General features: G+C 44.9%; 1 protein-coding gene across 1 annotated transcript in view; it reads right to left on the bottom strand.

Moving 5' to 3' along the window:
- Positions 1-18271, bottom strand: part of LOC132380273 (unconventional myosin-XV-like) — a 909717-nt gene that overhangs the window by 64880 nt on the left and 826566 nt on the right. Inside the window, exons 56-62 of the mRNA XM_059949029.1 lie at positions 17909-18051; positions 16546-16709; positions 13299-13362; positions 11221-11293; positions 10622-10698; positions 8329-8405; positions 2793-2923 (exon numbers count right to left, since the gene is read on the bottom strand). Of these exons, the coding sequence (XP_059805012.1) occupies positions 2793-2923; positions 8329-8405; positions 10622-10698; positions 11221-11293; positions 13299-13362; positions 16546-16709; positions 17909-18051 (729 nt within the window). The remainder of the gene's footprint in view (positions 1-2792; positions 2924-8328; positions 8406-10621; positions 10699-11220; positions 11294-13298; positions 13363-16545; positions 16710-17908; positions 18052-18271) is intronic.

Raw genomic sequence — 18271 nt, 5'->3', positions numbered from 1 at the left:
GTCCAATCGGACCCCAGACCTGTCACACAGTAACTCACATCCCGGACTATCAGCGTGTCCAATCGGACCCCAGACCCGTCACACAGTAACTCACACCCCGGACTATCAGCGTGTCCAATCGGACCCCAGTCCCGTCACACAGTAACTCACATCCCGGACTATCAGCATGTCGAAACGGACCCCAGACCCGTCACACAGTAACTCACATCCCGGACTATCAGTGTGTCCAATCGGACCCCAGTCCCGTCACACAGTAACTCACACCCCGGACTATCAGCGTGTCCAAACGGACCCCAGACCCGTCACACAGTAACTCACATCCCGGACTATCAGTGTGTCCAATCGGACCCCAGACCCGTCACACAGTAACTCACATCCCGGACTATCAGCGTGTCCAATCGGACCCCAGACCCGTCACACAGTAACTCACATCCCGGACTATCAGCGTGTCCAATCGGACCCCAGACCCGTCACACAGTAACTCACACCCCGGACTATCAGTGTGTCCGATCGGACCCCAGACCCGTAACACAGTAACTCACATCCCGGACTATCAGTGTGTCCGATCGGACACCAGACCTGTCACACAGTAACTCACACCCCCGACTATTAGTGTGTCCAATTGGACCCCAGTCCCGTCACACAGTAACTCACATCCCGGACTATCAGTGTGTCCAATCGGACCCCAGACCCGTCACACAGTAACTCACACCCCGGACTATCAGTGTGCCCAATCGGACCCCAGACCCGTCACACAGTAACTCACATCCCGGACTATCAGTGTGTCCAATCGGACCCCAGACCCGTCACACAGTAACTCACATCCCGGACTATCAGCGTGTCCAATCGGACCCCAGTCCCGTCACACAGTAACTCACACCCCGGACTATCAGTGTGTCCAATCGGACCCCAGACCCGTCACACAGTAACTCACACCCCGGACTATCAGCGTGCCCAATCGGACCCCAGACCCGTCACACAGTAACTCACACCCCGGACTATCAGTGTGTCCAATCGGACCCCAGACCCGTCACACAGTAACTCACACCCCGGACTATCAGTGTGTCCAATCGGACCCCAGTCCCGTCACACAGTAACTCACACCCCGGACTATCAGCGTGCCCAATCGGACCCCGGTGCCGTCACACAGTAACTCACACCCCGGACTATCAGTGTGTCCAATCGGACCCCAGACCCGTCACACAGTAACTCAAACCCCGGACTATCAGTGTGTCCAATCGGACCCCAGACCCGTCACACAGTAACTCACACCCCGGACTATCAGCGTGTCCAATCGGACCCCAGACCCGTCAGACAGTAACTGACACCCCGGACTAGCAGTGTGCCCAATCGGACCCCAGACCCGTCACACAGTAACTCACACCCCGGACTATCAGTGTGCCCAATCGGACCCCAGACCCGTCACACAGTAACTCACACCCCGGACTATCAGCGTGTCCAATCGGACCCCAGACCCGTCACACAGTAACTCACAGCCCGGACTATCAGCGTGCCCAATCGGACCCCAGACCCGTCACACAGTAACTCACACCCCGGACAATCAGAGTGTCCAATCGGACCCCAGTCCCGTCACACAGTAACTCACATCCCGGACTATCAGCGTGTCCAATCGGACCCCAGTCCCGTCACACAGTAACTGACACCCCGGACTATCAGTGTGTCCAATCGGACCCCAGACCCGTCACACAGTAATTCACACCCCGGACTATCAGCGTGTCCAATCGGACCCCAGACCCGTCACACAGTAACTCACATCCCGGACTATCAGCGTGCCCAATCGGACCCCAGACCCGTCACACAGTAACTCAAACCCCGGACTATCAGCGTGCCCAATCGGACCCCAGTCCCGTCACACAGTAACTCACATTCCGGACTATCAGCGTGTCCAATCGGACCCCAGACCCGTCACGCAGTAACTCACACCCCGGACTATCAGCGTGTCCAATCGGACCCCAGACCCGTCACACAGTAACTCAAACCCCGGACTATCAGTGTATCCAATCGGACCCCAGTCCCATCACACAGTAACTCACACCCCGGACTATCAGTGTGTCCAATCGGACCCCAGTCCCGTCACACAGTAACTCACACCCTGGACTATCAGTGTGTCCAATCGGACCCCAGTCCCGTCACACTGTAACTCACACCCCGGACTATCAGCGTGTCCAATCGGACCCCAGTCCCGTCACACAGTAACTCACACCCTGGACTATCAGTGTGTCCAATCGGACCCCAGTCCCGTAACACAGTAACTCACACCCCGGACTATCAGTGTGTCCAATCGGACCCCTGTCCCGTCACACAGTAACTCACTCCCCGGACTATCAGTGTGTCCAATCGGACCCCAGTCCCGTCACACAGTAACTCACACCCCGGACTATCAGTGTGTCCAATCGGACCCCAGACCCGTCACACAGTAACTCACACCCCGGACTATCAGTGTGTCCAATCGGACCCCAGTCCCGTCACACAGTAACTCACACCCCGGACTATCAGTGTGTCCAATCGGACCCCAGACCCATCACACAGTAACTCACACCCCGGACTATTACAGTTTATTTTGAAGACATAGATTTGTAATTGTTACAGCACTGATTGGATCAGATGCATTTACCTCGCACTCTGTCATAGAGCAAGATTTATTGAAAAGCGTATAAAGTCAATGGTGATATTTTGTATGTTTAGGTTGGATGAACAGTTTCTAATGTGTGAATTCAATGTATCAACTTTCTCTCTGTGTTTTTAAAAGTTATAAATGTCACAAACTGTACCTTGGAATGGGTGATTGGGGTTAAAGGAGATATCCTGCAGATAGCTGGTGACGTAAGGGTTGAGGTTGTTTGTGCAAGAGTAGTAGCCCAGGAAGATGTAGAGCATCCTCCAACCCTTTACGCAGCTTTCACTGTGGAGAAACATAATGCGTCAGATCTTTTCTTTTCAAATGTGGCTGGAAAGCACTGATTCTTGATTCTATCGGTTACCCAGCCTCTTAACTGGCCCATCCTTTTACATTTAGCACCAAGCGTTAATTATCAGAGCAGAGTTTTCAACATGATCAAGAATGATCGCATGGTTAATTGACCTTTTGTTTTTTAATCCAAGTACACTGCTAGTTGACAAGGTACTGCACCCAGTGTCTGACTAATCTGAATATGGAGAAACACACATAGAAACCAAGTGACCGGGAAACCTCTCATAACCAAATATTTCTAATACATCTTCTGAAGAGGTGCTACTGATGGGAAACCGTACATTTTAATTGTTTATGGTCATAAATATTTGCTGCTTTTTGGGGTAATTGTATTTAGATTGAGAAATCTCAAATTCTGTGATCAGAAAATGTCCTCAAAAATTTGCCTTGCAGATTGTGGGTTAATAACAACTCGAAACAGGAAGAGTCAAGTCCCTGCCCGGTACACAATCCTTGCTGGATTGATGGCCTCAGCCCAAAGTGCCAACCTTTTATTCCTCTCCACAGATACTGCCTGACCTGCTGAGTTTCTGTTTTATGTTTGTTACTCTGGATTGTCTTTGACTGTTACAAATAATGCTTTATCCGACTGAAGTAATGTAACACCAGGCAGTTGACACTGTCAGCAATTCTGTTGCAGGCTCTCGCCCGTGAGTCTAGCAGCCTGTTTCCAATTGCGACATTTACAGCGAGCAGATAGAGGAGACTTTTGCCCCATTAGTCAAGTGTGGTTGAGGTTCCAGTTCATAGTATGGGAAACGATTCACTGCCATGGGCAACAAGACAAGACAAAGAAGCAAGCACTTAAGAGTAGAGTGCAACTGAGATGCGTGTTGTATTTCTGTCCATACAGAATAATTAACAATAGATTCATGAATTGTCAAACAATAATGAACTACGTAGAAATTTCAAACATGATTTTTAAATTGTTGAAAACACTTAGCAGGCCAGGCAACATCTGTGGAGGGAGAAACCAAAGATGAAGAGCCTTTGAACTGTACTGATAATTTTTTTTCTTTCCCTATGTTGGCAGATATTTGGATTTGAAACTGGGAGTCTTTCATTCATTTACCATTTCAGCACTGACCCTGAGCTGACATTCCTCCAGAAGCCTACAAAACATCATGGATACAGCCCAATCCATCCCTCCATATCCACACACAGCGCTGTCACAGGAAAGCAGCTTTCACCCTCCATATCCACAGAGAACGATGTCACAGGAAAGCAGCTTTCACCTTCCATATCCACAGAGAACGATGTCACAGGAAAGCAACTTTCACCCTCCATATCCACACAGAGCTGTCACAGGAAAGGAGCTTTCACCCTCCATATCCACACAGAGCTGTCACGGGAAAGCAGCTTTAACCCTCCATGTCCACATATAAGCTGACACAGGAAAGCAGCTTTCACCCTCCATATCCACACTGAGCTGTCACAGGAAAGCAGCTTTAACCCTCCATATCCACATATAAGCTGACACAGGAAAGCAGCTTTCACCCTCCATATCCACAGAGAACGATGTCACAGGAAAGCAACTTTCACCCTCCATATCCACACAGAGCTGTCACAGGAAAGGAGCTTTCACCCTCCATATCCACACAGAGCTGTCACGGGAAAGCAGCTTTCACCCTCCATATCCACACAGAGCTGACACAGGAAAGCAGCTTTCACCCTCCATATCCACACAGAGCTGACACAGGAAAGCAGCTTTCACCCTCCATATCCACACAGAGCTGACACAGGAAAGCAGCTTTCACCCTCCATATCCACACTGAGCTGTCACAGGAAAGCAGCTTTCACCCTCCATATCCACACAGAGCGATGTCACAGGAAAGGAGCTTTCACCCTCCATATCCACAGAGAACGGTCACAGGAAAGCAACTTTCACCCTCCATATCCACACAGAGCTGTCACAGGAAAGGAGCTTTCACCCTCCATATCCACACAGAGCTGTCACGGGAAAGCAGCTTTCACCCTCCATATCCACACAGAATGCTGTCACAGGAAAGCAGCTTTAACCCTCCATATCCACAGAGAGCTGTCACAGGAAAGCAGCTTTCACCCTGCACATCCACACAGAGCTGACACAGGAAAGCAGCTTTCACCCTCCATATCCACATAGAGCTGACACAGGAAAGCAGCTTTCACCCTCCATATCCACACAGAGCTGACACAGGAAAGCAGCTTTCACCCTCCATATCCACACAGAGCTGACACAGGAAAGCAGCTTTCACCCTCCATATCCACACAGAGCTGACACAGGAAAGCAGCTTTCACCCTCCATATCCACACTGAGCTGTCACAGGAAAGCAGCTTTCACCCTCCATATCCACACAGAGCGATGTCACAGGAAAGGAGCTTTCACCCTCCATATCCACAGAGAACGGTCACAGGAAAGCAACTTTCACCCTCCATATCCACACAGAGCTGTCACAGGAAAGGAGCTTTCACCCTCCATATCCACACAGAGCTGTCACGGGAAAGCAGCTTTCACCCTCCATATCCACACAGAATGCTGTCACAGGAAAGCAGCTTTAACCCTCCATATCCACAGAGAGCTGTCACAGGAAAGCAGCTTTCACCCTGCACATCCACACAGAGCTGACACAGGAAAGCAGCTTTCACCCTCCATATCCACATAGAGCTGACACAGGAAAGCAGCTTTCACCCTGCACATCCACACAGAGCTGTCACAGGAGAGCAGCTTTCGCCCTGCACATCCACACAGAGCTGACACAGGAGAGCAGCTTTCACCCTGCACATCCACACAGAGCTGACACAGGAGAGCAGCTTTCACCCTCCATATCCACACAGAGCTGACACAGGAAAGCAGCTTTCACCCTCCATATCCACATATAAGCTGACACAGGAAAGCAGCTTTCACCCTCCATATCCACAGAGAACGATGTCACAGGAAAGCAGCTTTCACCCTGCATATCCACATAGAGCTGTCACAGGAGAGCAGCTTTCGCCCTGAAGGATCCCACCATCCAGATCTTGCTCTCTTTTCACTGCTCCCATCAGTCACAGCAACCTCAGGACCCACACTGCCAGGTTCAGGAACAGTTATTACCCCTGAGCCATAAGGTCTTGAACCAGAGGGGATAACTTCACTCAGCTTTACTCACCCCAATACTTAACTGAACATAACCTATGGACTCAATTTCAAGGACTGTTCATCTCAGTTTCTCAATATTTATTGTTTACTATTTATTATGTTTGTATTTGCACAGTTTGTTGTCTTTTGCGCATTGGTTGTTTGTCCATCCTATTGGTTGCAGTCTTTGTGTTTGTTTATACAGGTCCACAATCCCTTATCTGAAATTCTGAAATCCGAAAAGCTCTGAAAACCATTTTTTTTCATGGAATGTGGAGTGTGTTGTAACAAGGCTTGTTTGACATGCCAACAGCCGACATCATCAGGTTTGACGTGGCAGCACTAGCAGAGGTCAGTTGTGGCTCAGCGCTCATACTGGTTATACGTGCATTTGCTGTTCGCTGATATTTTGTGTTCACCATTGACTTTGTGTTTAATTTCACACTGAAAAAGAGCTGCAGATACCCCTATGGGTAATAATGAAAAAAAGAGAAGGAAGCACCTATCATTATCAGTAATGCAGAAAGTGGAGTTATTGCAGAAGCTTGATCGTGGTGTGTCTGTGCTGTGTCTTACTGAAGAATATAGTGTTGGACTTGAACAACTGGCCTTGATCAACATGCATTTTTCAGTAAGCAAGAGATTATGACAGATTACTCAGTTAAAGAGAGATTGCTTAGACTAAACCTATGTTAATTAAACAGACGACACTTGGAGAAGTCTTTAAGAATGCCGTCTATCATCGTGCTGCTTCATAACTTGAGAATCCTATTCCTGGCCGATCAGGTACCTGTAGAGTATTTAACTCTGCTTGCCAGACGTAATGCAACTTAATTAGAGGCACCTGTATGTATTTAGCTTAGTTTGAACCTGTATATGTCCTAGAGTATTTACGTTCTGCTTTTATTCCAATAAGTCATTTACAATGTGTTTGATTCGGTTCATTTGAAGCTGTTTATTTTTATGTTTTATTGAATGTTTTTGTTGGAAATAAAATGTACTAGTATATTTATGGTCTATAATTATCCCACTATTTCATTTATCAGTATATTACTTGATAAATAAACTGTAATAGTATTTGTAAAAGAGCGCAGATTGGGAAAACCTGGAAGTTCTTCCTCCAGCACTTGTTGTTCGAGCATGTACAGACTTTTTTTCTTGTCATTATTCCCTAAACAATGCAGTATAATAACTACTTACATAGAATTTGCATTGTATTAGGCATTATAAGTAATCTAGAGATGATTTAAAGTATACGGGAGGATGTGTGTAGGTCCGGAGCTCCCCCGAGTCTTAAAGTCCACCTGCACTGAGACAGGTTAATTATCAATATAGTTATCAATTTTCTGAAATCCAAAAAATTCAGAATTCCAAAATGGAACTGGCCCCAAGGATTTCGGATAAGGGATTGTGGACCTGTACTAACTGTGAATACCCACAGTAAAATGAATTTCAGGTTGTATATAGTGACATATACTTTGAACTTTGAAAGTCTTCTGTAACTAAATACTCAGGATGAAACATTGCAGGCAAGGCCAGCATCTAGTGCCATTCTCAAACTACAACTGTGTTGGTGAGCTGATGCCTAGAACAGTTGTCATCTCTGGCTGCTACATTTTATAGTACAATCACATGCATTTTAAATAATTATTTTCCTCCCAATTTAGTATAATCCTATCTTCTATCTCAGTCCTCTTCCCACAAATCAAGTTTTTCCCAAGTATTGAACTGGCCTTCAAAGCACCTCTGATTAAGGGTTATTATTTTGCAGCAGATCCTCTGACATGTAGCTGTAATGAAACTCAACCACAGTACCTGACAGTGCACAACAGATGTACGGTACTCGCACTGTGATCCTCGGGTGCTGTACTACCATCCAAGATGTGAAATTGGGGCCACATTTTATTTATTTATTTGATTGTTATTTATTCCATGAAATATGCATGGAATAGGCCATTCTGGCCCTTCGAGCCATGCCACTCAGCAACCCTCGATTTATCCCTACCCTAAACACGGGATTGTTTACAACCTACCAACTAGAACATCTTTGGACTGTGGGAGAAAACTGGAGCACCCGGAGGAAACCCACGCGGTCGCGGGGAGAACCTAGAAACTCCTATAGGAGCGGTGGTACAATAAAGCAGTCTGCTAGCCACTGTGCTACCTTGCTGCCCCAATTACTTATACAGAGACTCTGCCCTGTGCTGGGTAGGGTTCCATCAGAATTCTGAGCACTTACTTCTTGGGGTTGTCTGTGATTTGCTTGATGATCTGACAACAGACTTCATCCAGTAGCAATTCTTCCTTCTTGCACAGCTATGAGAAAACAGAAGGTGGCAACCTGCTCATTAGATTCTGTAGGCAAATTTTCAAACATTAAGTTTAAATAACCTCGGCTGTGTATCTTCTCATGCTGCTCAAGCCTTCCTGAAAGCCCATGCAGTGGGCAGGGATTGGTTGGCCTTTGGCCTATGGAAGCATATGGTCTAACCCTCACAGAAAACTCTCCAAACTCATTTTCCATTGGCTAAAGTTAACATTCTTCAAATGACTGAAAGTTTACTGGCCTAACCCTACCTGCAAGCTGATATCTACTTACGTAACCTCCAGATCTTCCCAGTCACCAAGCACAAGATTGAATGGTGAAAGGCCTCGATAGAGTGGATATAGAGAGGACGGTGGGGCTGCCTAGGACCAGAGTCCTCAGAATAGAGGGGCGTCCTTTTAGAATGGAGATTAGGAGGAATTTCTTTAGCCAGAGGGTGGTGAATCTGTGGAATTCTTTGCTACAGGCATCAGTGGAGGGCAAGCTTTTATGTACATTTAAGGCAGAGGTTGATAGGTTCCTGATTGGTTAGGTCATGAAGGGATACAGGGAGATGTCAGGAAATCGGGGCTGAGAATAAAATTGGATCAGCCATGATGAAATAGCAGAGCAAACTTGATGGACAAAGTGGTTTAATTCTGTTCCTATATCTTACAGTCTTATTTACATGACTCCTATATTAATCTATCTATGAAGGTTCTCAGTTGTTCAGGTTGCTGTGTATCGAGCAGTAGTAAATCAAGGCAACTGGACGCTGTGTTGTCCAGAAGATGTTTTGCCACTCATCCAAGAGGGTTCTTCAGTTCTGATCCATGGTGGGTAGCCTTCCTTCTTTGCATGAATGGAGGTGTGAACTGTTGTGGAGACGCTGGGGTAGAGATGTCAGGACTGCATTGTAAGTAGCTATAGGTGGTGTCGTATCCCACCCCCTCTGTTCAGGGGTTGGGGTACAACACACACACAGATCCACACATATCAGTTTGTCTCTCATCACCCACCAGATCATAGGTTGGGGGCTATCAGAAAACTACATCACCGCACTGAGAATGTGGCCACCAACATTGCAGCTAAAAACAAGGAGTGCAAGTATTTGAGAAAAGCCTTGAAAGCTTGCGACTGCCCTGACTGGGTCTTCATCAAGATAGCAACAATCACCAGCAGGGGCATCAGCCCAACAGATGCAAAGCAGATGGAAAAACATAGTCATTCCATATGTAGCTGGAGTTTCAGAGAAACTCAGAAGGATTTTCAACAAACACTAAATCCCTGTGTTTTTAAAGCTACAAACACACACAGACAGAAACTGGTCTGTCCCAAGGATCCTACACCCAGACATAAACAGGGCAATATTGTATATGCTATCCAATGCAATGGGAACTGCTCAGATCTGTACATTGGTGAGACTTAACAACCTCTTCACAAACATCTCACCTAACATAGGAGGGCTAACACCTCAGACCAAAACTCGGCTGTATATCTACACCTAAAGGACAAGAGACACTCACCCCGTTGATCATAACAATGAGCATATTTTGGACAGGGTTTGAAAGAGGGTTAAAGAAGCCATCTTTGTCAAACTGGAAAACCTATCCCTGAACAGAGTGGATGTGGTATGACTCCACTTATCAGCTACTTACAATGCAGTCCTAACATTGCCACACCAGCATGTCCATAACAGCTCGTACCTCCATTCGTGCAAAGTCTAATGACCCTCTCATTACTTCTACGACTCTTAATGACTCTCATGTGATTGCTATACCTTTAAACAACTCACAGCGTATATAAGCTGGAAAACTACCCACCGTGGATCAGAACTGAAGAAGCCTCTCCGATGAGTGGCAAAATGTCTTCTAGACACCACAGCAAGTCCAGCTGCCTTGATTTACTACGGCTTTCCCTACATTAATCCCCTTTTTCGTCTCTCCACATTCCCATCAACTCTCCCCAGATCCTACTACTCATCTACAAAGTAGGCACAAGTCACAGTGACCAGTTAACCTAAAATCCCCTTCCATGAGGCAGCTATTATTTTTGAAATGTTGGATGCGTGGATTTCTTCAGCAAGCATTTGTTTCTTTAAAATTCCTTGAGACTGAACTTCATAACCACACCCAGTGGCCTTGGCAGACTGTGAGGTCTGGTGAGTGGGGTGGTAGTGAACAGTGGACATTTCAGGAAAGCGTTGCTCTGTATGAGTCCAACATACCTTCAGGATACTCTCTAAGCAGTCAGTATCAGAATGTTTCTTCTTCAAAGGCTGGTCTCCCATAAACCTCATAACAGCTACAGAGAAACAAGAGTTAGAACTTCCTGGCATCTATGCATAGTTTCTTTTGTTTGTATTTTGAATATCAACTGAAAATTCAATCTCACTTGATTAGAAAGTAGAAAACAATGTGCTTATGGTTTGTTATTATTGGACACGACCTTCTCGTTGCTCAAGATCATTGAAAGGTCTTTGACCTGAAATTCGACTATTTTTCTCTTTCTCCCGATGCTGTCTGATCTCCTAAGCAATTCCAGCACTTTCTGTTTTTTAATCAATGAAACATATTTACCTTCTGTTGTTATTTAACCCAAACCTGTCAATCTTAACTTTCAAAATCGTCTTTCATTCAATTAAAACACTCTTACTACTAATGTGGATCACATTGCCGTTAATCTGAGATCTGCTTCAATTATTCCCAAACCATATTAGAATCAAACACTTTCATTATGAACCTGTCCATCCCTCACACAACTGCCATTCCATCAAACTGTACAAAACCCCTTCAAATGTCTCACTGCTTCTTGATTAAAACTCACCCATGAAATTCTGTGTAGCAAGTTCATTCAATTCATTGTCAACAAGATAAAGTAGTGACTGCTGGATGGGAACCTGGAACAAGAATTATGGGTTGAATAAATCTTTGAAAATTGTCTAACTCCCCGCCTATGCAATATTTTTTGTTTCTTGTTTCTTTTTCATGGATATTTGGGGTAAAATACATTTATCAATGAGTTACACACACAAAATGCTGGAGGAATCCAGCAGGCCAGGTAGCATCTAGGAAAAGAGTACAGTTGACATTTGGGCTGAAAACCCTTTGGCAGGACTGAAGGAAAAAGGGTGAGTAGTAGATTTAAAAGGTGGGGGGAGGGGAGAGATAAACACAAGGTGATAGGTGAAACCTGGAGGGGGGAGGAATGAAGTAAAAAGCTGGGAAGTTGATTGGTGAAAGAGACAGAAGGCAATAGCAGAAAGAAAAGGGGGGAGGAACACCAGAAGGAGGTAAAGGGCTGGCAAGGAGATAAGATGACAGAAGGAAAAGGGGATGGGAAATGGTGAAGGAGTGGGGGGGGGGGCATTATCAAAGTTTGAGAAGTCAATGTTCATGCCACGAGGTTGGAGGTTACCCAAACAGAATATAAGGTGTTTTTCCTCTAACCTAAGTGTGGTCACATAATGACAGTGAAGGAGGCCAAGGAATGGACATATCGGGATGGGAATGGGTGGCCACAGGGAGATCACACTTTCTCTGGTGGATGGAGCGTGGGTAAAATGTTGCCTCACCTGGAAGGACTGTTTAGGGCCCTGAATGGTAGTGAGGGAGGAGGTGTAGGGACACTTGTTCCACTTGCAGGAGGGAGATCAGTGGGGAGGGATGAATGGACAAGGGATTCGTGTAGGGAGCAAATCCTGCGGAAAGCAGTAAATGGGGGGGGGGGGGTGAGGGAAAGTATGCTCGGTGGTGGGATCCCCTGTTTATCAATGAGTTCGCATTTTCTCATTGTCTGCTTAAATAAATAACTAATCAGTCCTTTGTGAAATCAGCACCCATCTAATTCTGGAGATTAACTCTGTGGGATATGAGAGAAAGTCTAATTTTCAATTTGTAATGAAATGAATGATAGTTTGAATGTATGGATGTAGCTAACAAGGCAATCCTAACTTAACTTAGTTAAATGTACCTTTCTTTTGCAACTTTAATAAAAGATATTCTAAAGTCTAAGCAATATTAAAGACACTGTAGTGAACTATATGTTATATGGTGCCAGAGTAATGTACTGTATGTGTCACGTCTTTTTAAAGCAACATGCAAAGATATCAGCGTCTGCAGCCAGCACTTTGTTGATTTCCTTCCTGGTACTTCCACAGCATTGTGCAACACAGAAACAACGGAGTCCACACCAACACCCATGTATCTAATTACAGTACTTCCGTTTAGTGTTTCCCCAAATTTTCCCCCAGGTTTTACTGCCCGCCTACATGCTAATGGCAATTTGCAGTGACCAATTAATTAATTTGTACCTACACAAACATCTTTGGGATGTGAGAGGAAATTGGAGTGTTCAGTGTATATTGATGTGATCATGCAAACTCTGCACAGACAGCACCAGAGGAGAGGTCAGGATTAGTCACTGGAGACGAGAGGCAGGAGCAGCTCCATCAGCACCACTGGGCTGGCTTTATATCCACAGCCTTTGTTAATCTTGCATCTCTTTAAAACCTCTACCAAACTTGTATTTTTTGAGTGCTTAGCTTGCCTTTTCACTTCAGAAATATTAATTCCTATTTGTCGAGCCACAGTACTGTGGCAGTTAGTGTGATACTTTTACAGCTGGGAGTGTTGGAGTTTGAAGTTCATTTCTGGTGCCATCTGTAAGCAAGTCTGTATGTTCTTCCCATGTGTGAGGGTTTTCTCTTGGTGCTCCAGTTTCCTCCCACAGTTGGTTAATAGGTGATTATAAACTATCTCGTGATTGGGCGAGGGTTAAATAGGGTTGCTGGGTGGGGTGGCTCCTTGGGCCAGAGAACCTGTTCTGGGCTGTATCTCGAAATAATAAAACATACAGATACAAATACAAGCACTTTCATTCCCTCACTATTTGTGTTCACTTACCTTTGTGTGTCTGACCAAGTAATTAGGTTTCTTTCCTTTTGCACTCATATTCTTCATTTCAGGTCTGTAATCAGTGGCAGGAAAAGGCAAACTTACTGACACACAGTTCCAGTTACAGCACATTTACAGAACCAAAGTTAGCCGCAAATACAAGCACTGCCGGGTTTGAGATCCCAGAGGCAAGGTACCGGGAACTGATTCTGACCTCGTGCTGCCATGTGTTCACACAGTATTAAAATGTGGTGTTGTAGTGGGAATCGGTACAGGTTGAGAGGGCCTTTGTCGAGTGGGATCAACCAATACAAAAAAATACACCAGAAGTTTGGTTGTTACTGCAACACCCTTTTCCCACCAGTATCAGTGGCTGCATTTTCCTCAGGATATTAATGAGAGTTTAACATGGGGAGATTAACTTTTATGGTCCGAGCTACTTGTTATGGTAGTGGCTCAAAGCAAATAGATCAACTGAAACCCTGAAAGAACCCCTCCCCCTTGAAAATGATGCAGCCTGGGACTATCTGTACAGCAAGCCTCCATGGTCCCTGGTGGAACTGCAGGCTCGTGGAGTTTTCAGATACAAAATGTTTGTGATTGTGCTTTGATGTTGATGTTTTGCAGTGATGGGGTCAAAGATATGGGATCAGGAAGGCGTGCGTGTTGTATTGTGTTGATATGGGCAACTTTTCACACAGATGGTGGTGCATATATGGAACGAGCTGCCAGAGGAAGTGGATGAGTTAAGTACAATGACATCACTTAAAAGACTTGGACAAGTACAGTCGGCCCTCGTTATCCGCTGGGGATTGGTTCCGAAACCCCCCGCGGATACTCAAGTCCCTTATTTAACCTGAATCAGTGTGGTGGTCTTTAGGACCCAGCAGAACCCCGGACATTATTTAACATGTTTGGAGCGGTGACATTAGGACCCGGTGTAGCTCTGAATTCGCGGTGTTTCTGTTCACGAAAGTAATCACGATCGCAATTGAAAATAAGGTGGAAGTAATAAAGCGATCGGAAAGAGGTTAAACGCCATCGGTCATTGGAAAAGCGTTAGGCTACAGCTGGTCAATGATCGGAACAATTTTAAAGGATAAAGTGAGAAAGGCCCTGCCCCAATGAAAGCTACAATTATTACTAAGCAACGCAGTGGTTTAATTATTGAAATATGTGTGTTTCTTAAGTGTTTTATATGCATAAAAAGGTAAAATATGTACTATATACTAAGAAAAATGTTTGAATAACTGATGCTACATAATACCGGATGTACCTGTTCCGACTTCAAATCCGACTTAAAGATGGACTCAGGAATGGAACTCATTCATAACCCAGGGACTGCTTGCACTTTTAAGTCATTTCTAGATTACTTATACTATCTAATACAATGTCAATACTATGTAAGTAGTTGTTATACTGTATTGTTTAGGGAATAATGACAAGAAAGAGAAGTCTGTACATGCTCAAACAACGAGTGCTGGAGAGAGAACTTCTGGGTTTTCCTGATCCGCAGTCGGTTGAATCTGTGTGTGTGGAATCTGCGGATAAGGAGGGCTGACTGTACATGGACAGGAAAGGTTTAGAGGCATATAGGCCTGAGATGGGCAAATGAAGAGAAGCAAGGGGATATTAATTTAGTGGTTCAGAGTTAAATATCCCCATTGGAGCTGGACACCATGGCCCTGTTAGGATGATGGGCCTACTTCCATGCCACTGATGACACTGTTCCATCCCGGGGCAGCAGGGCTTGTCAGTGATGGTGAATCCCAAGACCTCAATTAAATCAGTAAGCCCCTGCCCTGACTGGTTGCTGCATGAACTATCATTGGGCACAGTGCAAGTGACCATTGGGTAAAGTTCAAATGAGGTGTCTAGAGAGGAGCAGGGGATAACCCCAATGGGACTGAGCCCAAGTTCAGAAGCACTTACTGAGTCACACAGCCTGGAAAAACTGGGCTGCTGAGTCTGCACCCAGTTGCACTGGTACTATTTTATCCTCCCCAATTTCCGATTAGCTTCCTCAGACTCTACCCCTCACCTAGACTATAGGGACAAGTCCCAGTGGCCAACCAACCTACCAACTTGCATGTCTTTGGGGTGTAGGGGGAAACCAGAGCACCCGGAAGAAACCTACATAGTCATAGTGAGAACATACAGGATTGAACTGTGCTCAGTGAAGCTGACAGTGAGATTTTTAATTCAATGTAAAGATCAGGGTTGTGTTTATAAGACATAAAACATGCCACTGTGGACATAATCACTCAAGATTCACTCCTTCCAGAGGGATGTGCTCTATAAAGTCCCAACTACTGATGTACTTCCTGCCAGTAAGTCGTTAATGCTGTGTGCACTGATGACGATTGTAACATACAACACTGGCATTAGAGTCAATCCTTGGTGAAAAATCCTGCTAGGCGGGTTTCTACAGAAACGATCACAAACACTTCAAAATACACAGCAAATGTCATTTTTTGTGTGATTTGAGCCTTGAGGACCTGAGTTATAAGGAAAGGTTGAATAGGATAGGACTTTATTCCCTGCAATGCAGGACAATGAAGAGAGATCTTATAAGGGATACAAAATTATAAGACAAGGCGAACACACACAGGCTTTTTCCCTTCAGGTTGGGTGAGACTAAAACTAGAGGTCAAAGGTTTAGGGTGAAAGGTACAAATCTAAGGGTAATCTGAGGAGGAACTTCATTCAGAGGGTGGTGCAAGTGTGATAGCAGTGAATGTGAGTTCAATTGTAGGGAGGGCTACCTTCCAGTGCAGATAGATGGCACCAAGCAGACTAGCCCAGCATAGGCAAATGAGCCAAATGGCCTGTTTCTGTGCTTTATGACTCTGCATGTAACCACTCTAAATAGTTCAGGTTGTAGGTACACTTACTGTTGTTTCTCTCCACTCTGTCATGCTGACAATACAAATGCAGAGTCTAAAATGCATAGTTTGACAAAGGTTCCTTAACAGTTTTTCTGGACACAAACAACTGAATTTGACTTTCCTTGAATCAGAACAGTACTCCGATTTGCAAAGCAATAATAAGTGAAACACTGGAAAGGGATGAACAATCTTCACATACAATTATTCTTGTAACACTGTATGTGTTCCTGTACTGCTGCCTTCCCTGTAGCTTCTATGTCTGGGAGCATATATGGTGTGGATTTCATTATTGTGTGGCAACCTCTACAATTGTTTGTTCTAATGAGTGACATCAGATGTGTGTAGACCTTGAGATGCCCATTACTCACGTAGTCACAGGCTCTCTGAAGTACTTCATTGCGAACTCGGTCATTACATACTGTCCCTGTTCAGGCAAGGAGTAAGTGCTTGATGCAGACTTGATGACAGATGAAGAATTAGAGGAGATGGTTGCTCCTCCTCTGGTGCTTGAGACTTCACTGAGTGCTTGACTCTAAGCAGAGAGGATTCCATTAGTGCAGCACAAGACACAATAACCAAATTACTGTGAACAAAACCAACTTTTAGAAACACACTGTTAACCTCCTGACTAGACTATGTTTTTTCCTTTATATTCTTTTATGGGATATCACTAACAAGACCAATATTTGTTACCCATCACTAATTCCTTTGAAGAGGAATTAGTAACCCACTATAATCTAATACTGTGGGCAGGCAGCTCTATAATTTAGACAGCAACACTGAAGGAGAGATGATATATTCCCAGATCATGATGAGTTGCCCACCATGGAAATCAAGCCAAAAGTCCTGTAAATATTTATTATTTCAGTGTTTTTGAAGTTGCACACATCCTGGCAAATATATGGTATTCTGTCATACAGCTACTGAGCTGTAGGGAACAGTGAGATTCAGTCAGGAGATTCCTCTGCAGATAGTTGAAAGACTTTGGAGTAACAACAATGACTTACTCCCTAGGATATGCAGCCTCTGACCAACTCTTGTAACTGTGATGTCCAGTGGTAATCTACTTTGGACATTGAACAGTGGAGGCTTTTGAGATATGGTAAGATCACTGAATATCGATGGACACTGGTTAAACCCTTTCTTATTGTGATGGTCATTATCTGACACTCATGTGGTGAGGGCGCTGCTTGCCATTTGCCACCCGAATGGTGAATGGTGACCTTTGTGCAATCATTGGTAAACACCCACACGTCTGACCCAATGATGGAAGTAAGGCCATTGATGAAACAGCTAAAGATGGTAAGCACCAGGATGCTTTCCTGAGGAAGTCCTGCAGTGACGACCTGGGGCTGGGATGATGGACCTCAAATAGTTAAAATCATCTTCTGTTGTGCAGTGGACTTGGAGAATTTCACTTTGATTCTCATTGAAAGGCATTTTACAGAAGACAATCACATGGCCAGTTATCATTTATTTAGAGATACCGCAAGTTAACAGGCCATTCTGGCCAATGAGCCTGAACTGCCCAATTCACCCGTGTAAAACGTTAACCTACTAACCCAAACATCTTTGGACCAGAATAGTCAGAGGAAACCACTTGGAGAACGTACAAGCTCCTTACGCTCAATGTTTGCTCCCCATTGTGGCACTATGGGAGCTGAAATAATAACACAGTGTGGGTCATGCAATGAACTTGGGGTTGTTTAATTACCCTGGATGTCCCTTTACCTTTTTAATGGAGGATCTACTGGAAAAGGACATACTCCTTGATCTCTCCTGATTAACATTGTAGTAATCAGGAGCTGCTGTTGGCTGGACTTGATCTTCAGGAAACAGGCCTGATCGCCCAGCAACAGACCCAAACAGCCAGCCTATGGAAAGAGAGAGAGAGATAGATCAATGATACATATGCTGTCCCACTGACTGTGTTTACCACTATGTTTCAGGATGTGGTTTATATCTCTAAGGACACTGCTATGTTTTAAATTCAATTACAATACATTCTGGCATGGACACTCCCAACCTCCACCTGCAATGCTTCAAAGTTTAGAGGTGTTTTGTTTGAACATTTATACCTGTGAAGGATGTTAA

Source organism: Hypanus sabinus, chromosome 23 (genome assembly GCF_030144855.1).
Source record: "Hypanus sabinus isolate sHypSab1 chromosome 23, sHypSab1.hap1, whole genome shotgun sequence".
NCBI classification, from domain to species: Eukaryota; Metazoa; Chordata; class Chondrichthyes; order Myliobatiformes; family Dasyatidae; genus Hypanus; species Hypanus sabinus.
The sequence above is the reverse complement of the archived record's forward strand: the minus strand, read 5'-3'. Positions and strand labels throughout refer to the sequence as shown.